This window comes from Crocodylus siamensis, chromosome 1 (genome assembly GCF_052110815.1).
Source record: "Crocodylus siamensis isolate JL-2025a chromosome 1, ASM5211081v1, whole genome shotgun sequence".
NCBI lineage: Eukaryota > Metazoa > Chordata > Crocodylia > Crocodylidae > Crocodylus > Crocodylus siamensis.
Genome location: NC_143395.1, coordinates 189,327,236 through 189,343,665, shown reverse-complemented (window position 1 = coordinate 189,343,665; position 16,430 = coordinate 189,327,236). Strand labels below are relative to the sequence as shown.

At 41.6% G+C, this 16,430-nt stretch overlaps 1 protein-coding gene across 1 annotated transcript in view; it reads left to right on the top strand.

Annotated features, from left to right (window-relative positions):
- The window catches only part of ISM1 (isthmin 1), a 50,137-nt gene extending 36,064 nt beyond the window's left edge, over window positions 1–14,073 (top strand). Inside the window, exons 3-6 of the mRNA XM_090051301.1 lie at window positions 3,957–4,224; window positions 6,515–6,658; window positions 10,054–10,143; window positions 12,033–14,073. Coding sequence (XP_089907427.1) covers window positions 3,957–4,224; window positions 6,515–6,658; window positions 10,054–10,143; window positions 12,033–12,550 — 1,020 coding nt within the window. The 3' untranslated portion in view covers window positions 12,551–14,073. The remainder of the gene's footprint in view (window positions 1–3,956; window positions 4,225–6,514; window positions 6,659–10,053; window positions 10,144–12,032) is intronic.
- The last annotated feature ends 2,357 nt before the right edge of the window (window positions 14,074–16,430 follow it).

Here is a 16,430-nt window from a genome sequence, read left to right as displayed (position 1 = left end):
GGGAATATAATCTCAAGGGAATTGAACCAACAATAGGAAAGCTACTAATGCAACTACCAGCCTATTGTCACGTGTTAAATAAATATTGGGCTTGCTATAGTAGAATGAGAAAGACCCAGAAGCAGGCCATTCCAGTTTTAGAAATATAAATAAATAAATCTTTGCAAAATTTGTCAGCTGCCTTTTTTTTTTTTAAACAATCCCCCACACAGCTGTGTCAAATAGTTGCCACCCAGTGCTGTTGCCATGTCTGTATCCCCTTTGCAAGTAAGACAGGAGGATGCTCTTATTGGTGTCTCTGTGATCTGCTAGCCTTGTAAAATTTTGGCCCACTTTCAACCACTGCATCCTTTCAAGCTGTGTTTGCACATTTGTTTAGTACTGGTAAAACAAGAGGATGTTTAAGAGAATAACCAGAGCAGCTGTTACCATTAGTGTACTGTGGCTGCTTTTACCTTGGTGTCAAAGCTTCAGCCAAATGCACCATTGCACTTGAGTAAGCTAATTCACTGGAGCTCCTCTAAAATATAAGGTGCTTTTTAAAACTGGTGACATATTTCCTTCGGGATCATAGACTTCCTCCTCCTTACAGAAAAGCCCTTTTGTTGCTCTTTGCTGATTTGACACATGCCAGCTCAGTAATGCATACAGACCTGCCAATTGGGCAGGGTTACTCAGTGTAAAGCAAAATCATTTCCTTCCTATAAGAATCAGAGTGAAGTCATGTGAAAGGGATGTCTCCACCTATTTATTTTCTACTTCTGATTCTATTTCACACCCCCTCCCGCCTCCAATCTCTTCCAAGAACCCTTCATCTGCCACCAGCTGTAGGGCGGGGGGGGTCTGAATTTGGAACCTGTACTTTGACTTTCATTTGAACTTTTTGCTTGTCCTGCCCTTTCAGTTTTTCGTCAAGGTTACCCATGCTTATGTACTGTAAAGGTGTTGCTGTCTGACCCGTTCCACTGCTCTACTGCTCCCCCATTCAATACTGGATACTGTGGCAGAGGAACAGAAAAAAAGTCTGATGTTAACTCACGAAGCAGCTGGTAAGAAGAAAATCCTGGTTTGGCAAGCCCTTTTTAATTTTCTCATTGCCTCTGATTTTGCCTGTCTTGTTGGAACTTGGGGTTTTTATGTATTTTACTTTGTTTTGTCAAGTTACAGGACACACAAACTTTAAAAAAAATGTGTGAACTTGCAAACTTGCAGCTGCAGTCTCTGGTGAAGGATATTTTAGAAGTATTTTTAGATGAGTGAATGGTCTCCAGGGTAAGTGAAGTGAACAGCACAGGACACATTTTAAGACTAACCCCATGGTTTTCTAATGGGTTAACTCCTTACAGTTTGCATTAGTAGGTCATATTCTGAACTAGTGGACAGCAAAATCAGGGGTGTTTTGAATCCATTTTTATTGAGATGATTGGCATGACTAGCTAAATTAATCACAATTGATCAAAGTTGACATAGAAGGGGAAGAAAGAAATGCTGCTTATTTCAAGATGGAGCCACCCACCTTTTATTGTTTGAAGTTATCCATAAGTAGCCTGTCTGATAGCGAACACGTTACAAACGGAGCAAGAAGAGTGGCCGATTCAAACCTGCCTTACATAATTAGAGAGCTGAGTTACGTATTTTTAATTAGAAACTTGGGAACCTTCAGATGATGTCTGCTTGCAAGGTCCAACATTCATCCTGATTATCATAACACAACAAAAAAACAGCAAAGAAATGGATTGTGAAATGCTCCTTTTTGGATATGCCCCTTTTCTGTTTCTTTTAGTTTAGTTTTAAAGTTAATGGACTTGGGTTTTTTTATTTAATGAATCAATGCTTACCAATGACAAGGCCCTCCAATCATGACTAATGATGCCTTTAAAGTGTTACAAAGTGCTCTGTTTACTGCCACTTATCGGCTATACAAAACTATTTTGTTTGGATCCACAGAATCCTAAACTTGTGAATTGACACTAATAGTTTCATACATATGAAGTCCATTTTAATTCTCGTTTTGTAGTTTATAGTGAACTTTCTGTTGAAGTAATTGTTTTGATTTCCCCCCCTCTCCCTCTTAACATGAGCAGAAAGACAGAACTGTCTAGCAGGGGTTTTGTTATCTCCTACCCAGAGACTTAATTTGCTGACACAATTGCATACTTGTATTGCTTTTGCCATACAATCCCAGTGGAGCTTCCTAAGATCTTCTCAATCATTTCATCTCTGTTGTTCTGCCAGTGGTCAAAGGAAAAGCAGTGTGTAAATGCCATGGCTTGTTTCTGCAAAAAAGGAAACGTGCATTGTCTTGTAACAGCACTGTTGTGTTCTGCACTACTGAGCTGCAGCAGCTTCTCAGCTGGAGCCACTCCACTTCCTGTGTCACCTCCCTTTGTAGATCACAGGTAGCAGAATCCATGTAGGATGTACGTGACTTGCTTTTGCCAGAGAGGCTATGTGAGCGTCCAGGCAAACTGTGAATTTTATTAACAACAGTTTTATAAACCATAAAGCTTTTATCCAAAATACTTTTGTCCCGCAGCATAATGCATTTTCTCTGTTTCCCAAAGCCCCAATTTTATGAAAGCACTCTTCAAAAAGATTTTTTTATATCAAATTAATTCTAAAATACATAGATTTTTGCATTCCTCTACATGTGATGCATGATAGAAGCAGCTGTTTGTTCAGGTTTGTGGCTGTTCGGTTCACCTGGCTTGTTAGGTGGGAGCAACCCAGAGCAGCTAGTGCATGCCAATAACTGTGCCCCAAATACATCTACATTCACACCATGTGTTCACAGCATATACACCAACAATCCCTGACAGCTAGCCCTGATGTCCAGGAATTTCATAATTCATTGTTTATGCTTTGAAAAGTAGCAGAAGTATACGTTTCATAATAGTATATGTTATTATACACAGTTACTTGTCTGAATGCATGTGTGTGATCTGAGCAGGGAACTTGGAATCTGTGCTTCTAGCTCTATCTCTAGCTAACTGAAGCCCATAGGACTCTTATTTGTGTGCCATCTTCCCTTTCTGTGCAGTATAAAAAAGGCTCCTTCAAAGGGCCTTCAAAGTAGGGCTCCTTCAAAAAAAATAAGACAGTTGACTCATTTTTACTAAATGGTTGGAGGTCTGTGGATAAATAGTCCCATGAAACATATTTCATTTATCATAATGTTTTGAAAGAGTGAGTCAGGCATGATGGCCGGGGGTAAAGTCAGGATAATCATGACTTTGTGGCCACATGCACTGGTTTCTCACACCAGTGACTAAGTATTACTGTGTTCCTTCTGGAATACAGAAGAACCATTAGCTATTGCACCAAAGGACAAATCCTCTATCAGGTAGCTATGAGCAAGGTTGTTGCCAACTTTTGTGCAGGTGTTCGGCAAGCAGAGAATGACACGTTTCCTCATTTCTTTGTACTTAGAGTAGTTATTAGCCACTAGGTAAAAAGAAAAGGGGGAAAAAAAGGGAAAAATCAATAAAGGGTTACCTGTGTGACCTAGCATGTTTACACACTTGTTTCAAATTCAGGCCCAATGAATTTGAAGCATTGATTTTCTTTCATCCTGTTCATAACTCTACTGTAGCTTTTTCTCTGTAAGGCAGAAGGATCCACTGCAAAGGTTTAAGAGGGAGTTTGGGCTGCTATTTTTGCCAAGCCTCTTTTTCTGCCCTTTGTACCAAGCTTGGAATCAGCAGAGGTAGCAGAAGGAATCGCTCAGTTTCTGCATGGCTCTGGATTCACAGTAATCATCCACATATGGTTTACAACAGGCTAAGCTTGCAGGATTACAAGAGCCAACATCAGTCATTTGTCTCTGCTGCATAGAAACCTTCCCTCTTAGGCAAATGCATCTCCCCTTTCACACACACACCCCTCTTTCCCCAGTGACGATCATCTATTGTTGGATTTTGCATGCTCATCAGCTTTATATGTTTTGAACTCCACAGGTTACCATAGAAGTGGTTGATGCTACTGATGCTGAACCAGAGAAGGACCTGCACAAAGAAAGCAGCAAGCCCAGCTGGTCAGTCCCATCACCTGACTGGAGAAACTGGTGGCAGAGGTCCTCGACTTTGACTCGCATGAGTAGTGGTGATCAGGACTACAAGTATGACAGCACCACTGAAGATAGCAACTTCCTAAACCCTCTCGGTGGGTGGGATAGGCATGCACCCAGTCACCGGACTTTTGAATCCAAGGAGCAGACAGAGTACGGTGAGTTTGCATTCCAGACCTCTTATGGGCATCTTGGGATTGTAAAACGAGTTTGGGGGAAATGAGAATGATGAGGCATCGCTGAAAGTAAGCCAAGCAAAACAGTTTTTCAGCATGTGGCTTTTGTTCATCAGCTCTTAAATACAAATCTGTGCAGATTCACAAACTAGACGGTGGTAGCCACATTCCAGTACTAAGTCTATAATCTTGCAAATCATACCAGTTATCCCAGAAGAGGAACTTTTTTTAGTCAAAAGCATACTTTTTTTAAACAGAGGAAACAAGGTTTCATATTTATTTTTGGTGCAAGGGTAAGTGTAAATTTAGAATCATGTGCAGTGGTTTGGAAACTAAAATACAACCGGTGGAGAAATAAGTGAGATCAACAATGTGGTCACGTTTGTTGATACATAAATAAGACCTGTTAAACTGACATGTGTGAAGAGTGGTGTGTTCAGCAAGAACAGTTTGCATTTGAGCTTGTATGTATAACTGTTCCAGATGTGTCATGATGGAAACGATTGTTTTCAGCTTGGTGCTTGAAAGACTTGCAAAAACCAGGAAACAGAAAGAAATTGGTACTTATTTACTTGTTGTCTCATAAGTCTATTTATGTACACTTGGGATAACTTCAGGGAGTTGGTTTAGTATATATGTCACAGGGCTTCCAGGTGGATTGAACCTTTAGGATCAGGCAATACATAGGCAGATTTGTAGATAGTATAGCGTAGGGTTTCACAGTTGTGGTTTGATTCCTTACTGTTCGTACTGCATTGCTTAGATCCCATAGATCCCTTAGATCCCATAGAGCAGCCGCAAAGGATTGCTTCAGCCTTAATTTTCCTTGTTTTGGACCTTTAACTCTAGAGTCTTAACTGTGACTTAGTCCTCTCATTGGCTTCTAGGTAGTATTGCGAGTCAAGATTATGAAGTGCTTCCTCTTTTTTGTACCTGCATTTGCTTGTGGGCATATTTAACGATAGCACATACGGAGTAGATGGTTGGACATCTCAGTCATGTTAAATTGTTTCCACAAACAATTATGGGCGCAGTGTTGCAAAAGATGACAAGTGTAGAAACAGAAAGAGTAGGTGACACTTGGCTGAAAATCTGGCCCTGCCTATTTATTACCATATATTGTATATCACGTATTGAAATATGTACAACACTTAGGTAGTCATTAAAGTCTTCTCCTTTGCAAATCACGGCATGGTCTGAATGGCAAGCCATCCCTTCTTCCTGGCCTTTTGACTGAGATTATGATATTGCACTTGATTAAGATCCAACGCCCCCTGTTAGCAGGGACTACTTTTCAGACTTCCCATGCAGAAGCGGCAACATAGTGATCCCATCTATACTAGCGCTTGAAGTTTGTTGGCTAAGCCAGTTTCATAGGTGGCTTTAGCACATTTCAAGCTCGTGCAGTTTCCCTGGCCAGTGGAGACTGAGCATAAACACTGAAAAATTCTCAAGATAGTAAGTGAAATATTGTTTAATTGAATTTGAGAATAGTCTTGTTCATTAATTATTTCTGTTGTAGCGATAGCTGGGAGCTGCTGTCACAGACCAAAACCCTGTAATGCTAGGGGCTGTATGTATGTAGAACAAAAAAGATGGCTCTTTCCCCAAAAAACTGCTAATGCTGCAGAATCAAACCCTGAGCAATGACAAATGGTCTGTGAACTGCAATAAAACCTCTGCTCCCAGGAGTGCAGGGTGTTCATTCAGTTCACTACAGCAGTGATTCCTCCTTCTCTTGCTCTGATGCTTGAAGGATGAGGCAAAAATACCCACATACAAGTTGCCCTCAAAAAAAAAATGCTTGACATGCATTCTGTCTTAAAAAGCAGCTAAGCATCCAGTTCCTTTGTGGTACTATTACTACATTTTCTTGGGAGGAGAAAGGATTTCTTTTATTATTATTTTTGTATGTCCTTCTAGCTGGTGATCAGAAAGCCTATTCCTGCATAAGAACAATAATGTTTGAATGCATGTACTATTAGTTCACGACCCAGCTTTACAGCTGAAGATTCTCAGCTGCCAAGAGGTCAAAAGAGAGAGGAAATATTTTTTCAAATAATGCTGCATGCATTTCCCCAAGGAGAGTCAAGTGTGAAAACCATTTAAACAGCAGACTTAGGGTTGGCATTCAGCCCAAGTTTCAGGTAGACACATCTGGATTACATTCATACTATGCCTACTTAATAAAAAACACTGTACAGTAGTTTTTTGGTAGTAGGGGTTCATCTTTTTTTTTCTCACTTCCTTCCTCATCTTTGTTCTCATTCAGATTACATTGATGGTGAGGGAGACTGGAGCCCGTGGTCCGTTTGCAGTGTGACCTGTGGGAGTGGCAATCAGAAGCGGACCAGGTCCTGCGGCTATGCCTGCACAGCCACAGAGTCAAGGACATGTGATCGACCAAACTGTCCAGGTTTGGCTAATGGAATCAGCTTTCTATAAGAAGAGTCTGTGTGCCAGAGGCCAGAGCACTAGCTCAGGGTGGAGGTGCAGATGGGGATGGGTCAGGGTCTTGGTCTTCACCACACATGTTTGAAGATCAGAGTTTCCTTTGTTCCTTGGCTATGTTTGAGTGTTTTTTTTCCCTAGACATTTGTGCCCTGGTTCTGAGGCTTACTTTATTAACATGGATTTTATATGCAGCAGTATAATAGGAGGCCAACTAGGCCATAAGGTACTGTGCCTGCATTTTCAGTTTTGGGTGGATTTACTGCATGTGGTTCTTAAACCAAATGTCTGTTACTGGACATCTCTCGTTGCTGGGGCTAAGTTTGTCAGACATGGTTTCACACTGAAGGCAAACTTTGTTGTTGCTGGCGGCGCTCTCTCAAAACCTGCCAGTCCACATTGAGACCAGTCGTGAACTGCCAGTCCACATCGGTTGTTGCTTGCCCAGCTGCACATTCTGTATTCACAATACCATAGTTCTTGCCCAAAGAAACGGACAATCTCTTCACTTTGCACACATCTGCAGTTTCAGAACAGCCACATTTCTACTGTTTGGCAGGAAGAACATACATGGCAATATTCAAATGCCACACTTGCCCTGACATCAGGAGCAAATAGCTCTATGCTGATTCAGAAAAGAAGCCTCTTAATGGATTGTGCCACACATCCACGGAGGTGTTTTAGGACCACTGGGGCCTTACATTCTACAAGCTATAAATGCTGTTGGTATTTGATTAAAGGGAAATTTTTCTAAATACATCAAGTCACAAAAGCTCTTGTCCTTTTCAGTATGAAGTTTCTGAATATAAATGAGAAAACCAAGGAGGTCCAGCATAAATATTTTTCTGTCTTGTTCAGTCCATGTTGCCTACTAATTGGAGAAATCTCAAAACAAGAGGTCTTGCCCTGCAATAAATCTATGTAATAGCTAGATTAAGGTGCAGTTCTGGCTCAAACCTGCTTTGACCATAGGGCCTAGAAAGGCCATCTCACCTAGGCCTCTCACTATAACAATACTTCCATCTCTGGTTGCTTAAAGGTTCCAATCCAAGGACATCCTCCAACTGAGCGTATATGTAAAGTCTAACATCCACCCTATAATGAATTTAAGGCTGCCTTTATAAAGTACTTCACAACTGAGTTGTTTTTTAGATCTTTAAACATTTTTACTACAGTGACTTGGCACTGTGTGATACCCTGAGGGTGCATCTACACATGCATGTTAATGTGAAGCAATAAACTCTGGAGCTTATTGCTCCAGGCACACCATTTGTACATGTTCCCAGGACCACAACACATTGAGCTAGGTCAGAGCAGCCCCAGCTGGCAGGGGGCCCCAGGGGTCAGCCTGCCAGCTCAGGGATGCTCTCCTGGCTCAACGTGCTGCAGAGGGGTAGGCTGGGGCACGAGGGTGCTTCAGTGCAGGGCTAGCCAGCAGACAGCCCCTGTACTGAAGCACCCTTGGGTCCCAAGCATCTGGGCAGCATCTAAACCTGTGCTGCTATGGAATTTTTTACTCTGCATACTTGTATCCAGCCTAATAGGGGTGCATGTGTAGACACTGAAATGTTTAATGTTCAGCTAATTAGTTTACTGTGCAGTAAATGTCTTCCGTAAATGCACCCCGAGCCTGCACAATTGCACCCCTTACTGATATGACACAGACCAACACAACACTGTGCTAGAACATGCATTTCACTAACACCTTGGCCATGTTTTACTTTGTGCTTCAGAAAGGTGAAAGACCTAAAACAGCTTTCAGATCCAAAGTATGACACTGGGACTATACAAATGATGGCACTACTGGAGAGAGAATGTTTAAAGTCCCTGTACAAGCAGTCAAGTGTGCATGAAAGCTGCTCTCTTACACAGGCACACACACCCATCAGACCCACTATTTGCTAGCCATGTCTCCATGTGTGACACAATCCAGCAGTAAGTTTACTGTTGAACCTACTCCCCTCCTCCTCCAACCTAAACACAATGGGTTAAATCCCAAAAGGCCATGTGTCTCTCAGTTCTAGTCTCCAGTATTTATTACCTACTAGCATCAAACAGTGGCAAATTTGAAAGAATGCATTATGTCATTTAACAGACACCCAAGGATCAGCAAGAAGAACGTAATTCACTCTTTGAGGCTGTGCTGACATTTTTAAAATGACAGGGGCAAAGCTCAGCTTCTACTGTTTATAATGCCAGAAGATCCTCTGCAGTGAATTATTGCCTTGTAATGGATTCTTGGGTATCTATTCTTCTACATCTACTGCCCGAGCAAAACCTCACCATAATTTATTGAAAAAAAACCTGGGGCTGTTTTGAAGCTTTGTACGCCACCAGTTTGTGTTACTCTGCCCCAGTTACAGGACCTAGAGAATGTTCACTGGGAAGGGGATGGAAGGTAAATTGGCTTATTAATCACACAGCTCGGCACATTCAGAGTGTGCTGCTGTCTTTGGAAATCTCTTGTAAAATAGAACAAACATTTACCAATTTAAATGCTTGGTGTGAAGGGCTTTTTTGTTTTAATAGCTGGCAAATATGAGCACACACGGGCTAAATAAAATAGCAGCAAAAAGGATGTCCTTTTTTGGCAAAATGTAATTAGTCCAGTGATGACTATCTCCTACAGATTTTCTAGTGATCCATATTTGCGCCTGCTAATAACAAATGTTATAACAAACTGGAGCTTGAATCTGCTAAGAATTATGGACTTTTTATTTATCTATCCCTCACCCACTCCTTTCACTCCACTAGCAGAAGAAGAGAATGTGACTGGAGAGTATAACGCAGGTGAATTCTCATCTTGTTGGTTTATAGCTGCAGTTTTAGTAACTCAGAGACAAGCTTATTATAGCAGGGATCCTGGTTTTCTCTGATTTAAAAAAAATCCCCAATTTTCAGATTGAAAAAAGTAACACAAAATCCACATTTTTCCGTGATCAAAATGAAACAGCACTAATATATAGATATATATATTACTTTTTATATATTATATTATGTATAACTTTTTAAATATATAATATATATTACTTTTTTAATATAAATATTGGGGGGAGGTTTAATCAGAGAAAACCAGGATCCTTGCTTATCAGCTAACATGCCTTCTTGCATCCCAACATTTAAAAAAGGCAGAGCAGAGGCTGTCTCTAAACAGTTTCACACTTCTGTGTTTGCACTTGGCAGAGGGAATCCTTCCACTTCTCTTACTTTCAGTGTTTTCCTCCAGTATTCATTTCAATACAGGCAATATAAACAGGACTTTGGGCAATATAAGCAGGGCAAGGGAAGAGGGAGGTTGCATTGTTTGTTCCCTGACCTCTTAAGAGAAAATCTAAACACCATCATTTTGTGTTTGTATAGGGATCGAAGACACCTTCAGGACAGCTGCCACAGAAGTGAGCTTACTTGCAGGAAGCGAAGACTTCAATGCCACCAAGCTATTTGAAGTTGGTAAGAAGCTGCCAGCCAAGTTTGTCTCTCAGTAATAAACAAACTTTTCGGTTTGGGGTGTCTTTGTTCTCCCTATGCACACAGCATTTGGATTCATGAGTTTGCCTCATCTAAAAACTACAGTAATTTCTCATATACAAGAAGCAACTTTTTTCCAAAATTCAGCTGCTAGGTGTTGGGATACATGCTGTAAGTGAGGAAATATGGTAATGGCAGTTTCTACAGGGCAGTCAAACTGTGCTGGGTAAGTGCTCCAGCAGAGATTGAATCTCTAGAATTTGCCATTCAGCTATGGCTACTTACCAGTATTTTGAAGAAAATAACTGTTTTTCTTCGTTTTTCCTCAAAACAAGGTATGTATCCTATTTGGGGCCATGTTGTATGTGAGAAAATACAGTAATCATGCCCCAGGTCACTTGATTGTCTTGCTGTTAAGGATCAGACCTTGAACTCAGATTGTCTTGTTTCTCAACCAAGCTTTGTCACGGGTCCCTTTCAGAAAAATTTAGAATATTTAAATAGAATCTACTAGTCTGTACATTCCTTGACCATGGCCCCTCATGGGTCTGGTGCCACAAGAACATCCTAAAATATATGATGTAGCATCCAAAAGTGTTTGTATCCAAAAGGCTTTCTGAAACCCAAACCACTTGGCAGCAGAACTGGCAGCGGTTATGAGAAGTGGTTCCAGTGTCAGGTCAGAGAGAGATCATTTTGACATTTTTTGGATCACAGCTGCTTTAAAGAACCTTTTGGGGAAGACAGAATGAAGCGAGAGAAGTAAATGAAACCACAGTAGATGCATCTACATGTGCGCTTTACTGCGGAGTTGCAGAATTAGCTCCACAGTAAAGTGTCACTATCTACACGTGTGGCACTATTAGGCCACAGGAAATTAATTGACCCTGCTGTAGTATAGTACTGCCCAACACAAGTTCTGTCCCACAGTGGAGTTATCTAATGTACCACAACACACAGGTAGACAGTGACTGGAGCTGGCTGCCTGCCAGCTAGCCCCACACTGTAGCACCCTGGTGCCCCGGCCAGCCCCTCTGCAGCATGTTGATCCAGGGCAGAGCAGCTCCAGGCTGGTAGGTTAATCCCTGTGACACCTTGCCAGCCGGGGCTGCACCACCCCAGCTCAACATGCTGTGGCCCCAGGCACACATGTAAGCACTGTGCCCAGGAGCAATAAACTCCAGTGTGAATTGTGCCAGAGTTTATTCAGCCATGCTAATTGCATGTATAGATGCACCCAGCTTGATTGAATTAAAGAATCATCAGTTTATCAGCGTGGAGTTTCTGGTGGTGTCGTTACAAACTGCTTGAGCCTCACTTGCAATGTCAACTAGGTGATGCAACCAGGCAGTCGTGCCATCTTCAGCTTAGGACCTGGGTAGCGGCATCTAGGTCTCCAGGCTCCGATTCCCAATATCAGAGTCAGCGTGGCATCTTAAGGCCAGTCACTTAAACTCCCTGGGTTTCATTCAGTTCATCCATTTGGAAAATGGAAATAATGCCTTATTGTACCTCATAGGCTTATTGGGGGGCTCAGTGAAAAGTTTGCAAGGTGTGTTGAGATCCCAAAAAGATAAAAGTTGTGCAGGAACTGAAGATTTGTATTGTCGTGGTGTTGTCATATGCTGTAGTATTACTTGGAGCCTCCTTTATCAACAGATTGTGTCTTCTCAGTTAGCAACAAGATAAGGTAACACACTGCAGTCAAGTGGGCCTTGCAGCCCTGCCTTGGTTAAGCAAAGCTTCCTGCTGAATAGCTGCATTTCTCAAATGTGATTATATCTTCATTTTATTCTCCCTGTAGTTGTCATGTTGACATGTTTGCAGCACTGAAATGTCTTAAAGCATTTTCACTTCCTGTCCTCACACAGATACTGACAGCTGTGAAAGATGGATGAGCTGTAAAAGTGAGTTCTTGAAGAAATACATGCACAAAGTAGTCAATGACCTTCCCAGCTGCCCTTGCTCCTACCCCACAGAAGTTGCCTACAGCACTGCTGAGATATACGATCGAAGTAAGCGCAAAAACTTTCGCTGGAAAGATGCGAGTGGGCCAAAGGAAAAACTGGAGATATACAAACCCACTGCACGCTACTGCATCCGGTCCATGCTTTCCTTAGAGAGCACAACTCTAGCAGCACAGCACTGCTGCTACGATGACAATATGCAGCTGATCACCAGGGGTAAAGGGGCAGGCACGCCAAACCTGATCAGCATTGAATTCTCAGCGGAGCTCCATTACAAAGTAGACATTTTGCCTTGGATTATCTGCAAAGGGGACTGGAGCAGATACAATGAGGCACGGCCGCCTAATAATGGCCAGAAATGTACAGAAAACCCTTCAGATGAAGACTATTACAGGCAGTTCCAAGAAGCAAGAGAATACTGAAAAGACTTTGTTGCTGCAAGACTGAAAACATTGGTTTGAATGATCTGCTTGAAAAGGAAAAGATCGCTTTTTCTTCCTAACAAATGTATATATCTGTATATAATACATGGGTATTTTTGCAGTGTGTGTAATTTTTATATGCATTTCTCACACACTCAGCTCTCTTGCTTCATACAAACATGTACACACATTTTCCTGATAAGCATATATAGCAGAAACTTACTTTTTTAACTCAAAACCTTGAGAAAATGAATATAGTTGGGCTAAAAGAAGGGCTTTTCTTCCACATCACACTTGTAAAATCTAAGTCAAACTTTGATCCTACCCTCATTAAGGTCAATAGCAAAATACCTGTTGATTCAGGTATATAAGTGAGGATCTGCCCGTCACCACAGCATTGGATGTGTGTGAAGTAAGTGAAGCCTGGGGATAAATGAAATGAGAATCAGCAAAACACTTAAGCATGTACTTAAACCCTCTGACCAGAACAGGATTTTAAGCCTGGGTTTTGCTGCATTAGGACAGTTGATTGAACCACCACCAAACATTCTGAAGCAAGCAGTTTTTACACGTAACTTATTTAATATGAATATAGATGTTTTAAAAGTATTTTCTCTGGAGAAGCATTTGTGAAAATGTTTAGTCCTATTTCTACGGGGCAGGAGGAGATTTTAGGGATGGAAGAATACTAATTATTGGAAGGGGAAAAGCAAGTAGGAATACTGGTGACAAGGAAACCAAGCCCAAACCCTAATCACTCCTTGCTAGAAAGTACTTGGCTTTTCATGCAAACGGGTCCTGGCAAACGCATCTGGGGTAGGGTGTCAAGGAGATGCAGCCTTGCAGCTACCCCAGAAGAATCCAAAGGCTTGGACCTTGTGAAGACGTACAAGTAGGCAGTTTCATGGGCAGATCCACAGCTGGCGAGACTTGTCATAGTTCCCCCTCATGTCAATGGATTTATGTCATTTTATAGAGTGAGGATCCGTTTCGTGGTGTGCATGAACTAAGCACATGTGTAAAGCACAGGGCCTAAAAGCCCAAAATTGCTCTGGCTGGTGACTCTGGTTAAAAAGATACTAACACAAAGCTTGAGGAATCAGTTATTTCCACAGTATCCAAACTGAATTTGAAGAATTCTGCTAAGAAAGAGGCACTTTTTGAAAGAGGAGAAACAGGCTTTACATTGTTTTTAAAATATATGTACTAAGATACAGAGGTGGCATATTATAATTCTTTCCAGTAATTAAGTGCACAGTATTAAACAGAAAAAACTTATTTTTCAAAGAGGGAAGGGAGGGCGAGTTCTAGAACTGTTCATGATGTTAAGGGAGAAAACCTCTGCATTATTTTTGTAAAGTATTTATTAAGTTTATAGTAACTCATGCTTTGGGGTATTTTAACATGCAGTGCTTCTGTAAATGGAACATGATTGCCAGGAAAGAAACTATTGCGAGGCAAATGTTTCTCTTGCAGTTTTCCATAAAAAGCAACTCTATAAATAAACCTGTAATTAAACAGTTGGTACCTGCATTCTCATTAGAGAAAAAAATTACAGTGTGGGAAAGGGGGTAATAAATACTTGCAGTTCTGTCAAGGAAAAAGCCTGTCTTGGTGCAAGTTGATCTACATCTGAAATATAAGAGCTAAACTTGGAGTACTCGTGTGTGGTCAGATACACATACAGTGGGATCCTGTTTATTATATTATGGTTAATCATAAGCACAAGATTTAAAGATGGCTATAAAGAAACCATGGCTTCTACTAACTACTGTAAATCTTCTCACCCAGCTCTGTTCACAGGTGTTGGTTTATAAGGATAAACCAAAGGCTGCTTAGTTGGACAGGCATGGCATGGCTATCACATGTCCTTAATTACAGGGACTGTCTCCTTTTGGTGTTGATGAAAACCAGGTAGTCTGAATCCTCTTAAAACAGACCAGGTAGGGAGGTGACTCACCAGACAAGCCAGCATAACTGACAACAAATGATCTAAACACCTCAAACATCAGATCATAGAGAAAAAAAGCAACACAGCTGCTGGTGTCTGGTTAGCTGCATGGGGCTATTATGGCTCTTCTTCGACATTGGAAAGTAGGAACAACCACTTATTACCTCATTTTTCAGCATGGGATGGAACCAGCACATCTAGTTTCTCTGGGAGAGTGACCTGAAGGGCAGTCACAAATTTTATCTTATGTATATAATAAAACGAAAAGTGGAACCACTAGGAAATTTTAGCAATGCACCGTTAACATTCAACAACATAACAAATGCTGTGAGAATAGGGAGAGAATATAGTAATAAATGAGGTGACACACAGGCTCTGAAGTCCCACTGTTCGCAATGTGCCAAGACTAGAAAGACTTTGGCAGCCCGTTACAAATGTTTTTAGGATCAGCGAGCCTTTTCCCACCATTAGCCCTGGAGTGTGGATCAGAGGAGAAGCACTCTCAGGCTCTGCAGTCTTCAATTCCCTGTTCTTTAAATAAAAAAACAAAATGTACATGAAGTAACAGCCCATTAGATATGGCATCTCACATTCAACCTCTACATGAAGGATAGTGGGGAAATTAAAACAAGCCTATCCAAGTACAAGCTCCATGACTTCCAGCACTGCTTAGGTAAACACTTGTCTCCATAAATGCTACATATTAAAAAAAAGAAAAAAAAAAGTAGGGCTGGGATTTGGCTTTGGACTGCATTGACTCAAACAGGCTTCAACTCAGGTCATCAGTGTATTGGGACCTGCTATTAGGGTGAAAAAGGCCAAAGATTAGAGAAGAAAACTTTGAGCAGGTTAATTACTGAAGACAACAGAGTAATCAAGCAAGGCCATATGGATTGGTGGGCACATTTAATTGTGATACATAAAAATATATTTCAGCAAGAATGCAGGCCCTACAAACTGGGAGATGACATTCTTAAAATGGTGACTGGGAAGGACTAAGGGACAGTTAATAGAATGTGAGTGTTCAGCATGAGACTGTGGCAAATAAAACCAAAAAAGTTAAGGCAAGCCCTGGATATATAAACCTTAGTAACAAAGTACTAAGGAGTAGTAAGAAAGACAAGAGATGTGATTTCACCTCTGTATATAGCTTTCCTGGGCCCAATAGTGGAATAGTTTCCTCCAGTTCAGCTTTCCACAGTTTTAACAAGCGAAAGCCCCAGAAATTATCTGAAGGATGGGGGAAAATGCTTTATAATGGGACACTTAAGTAACTTCACTCTCTCAGAATCACAGCAAATTAGGGTTGGAAGGGACCTCAGGAGGCCATCTAGTCCAACCCCCTGCTCAAAGCAGGACCAGACCTAACTAGATCATCCCAACCAAAGCTTTGTCTAGCTGGGTTTTGAAAACCTCCAAGGATGGAGCTTCCACCACCACCTCTCTGGGTAACCTGTTCCAGTGTTTTACTCCCCTCCTAGTGAGAAAATTCCTCCTAATATCTAACCTAAACTTCCCGTGCTGCAACTTGAGACCATTGCTCCTTGTTCTGTCACCTGCCACCAGTGAGAACAGTCCAGCTCCATCCTCTTTCAAACCCCACTTCAGGCATTACTTTATGGTCAGGGCTGCCAGGCTTTGGAATGGGCTCCCAAGGGAGGTGGTGCTCTCCCTTACCTTGGGGGTCTTCAAGAGGAAGTTGGATAGATATCTGGCTGGGGTGTTATGATCCCAGCACTTGTTCCTACCCAGGGCAGGGGGTCGGACCTTATGATCTGTTCAGGTCCCTTCCAACCCTAGAAACTATGAAACTATCTAGTCAAAGGCTGCTATTAAATCCCCTCTCAGTCTCTTCTCTAAACTAAATAAGGCCAGTTCCCTCAATCTTTCTTCAGAAGTCATGTACCCCAGCCTCCTCACCATTTTTGT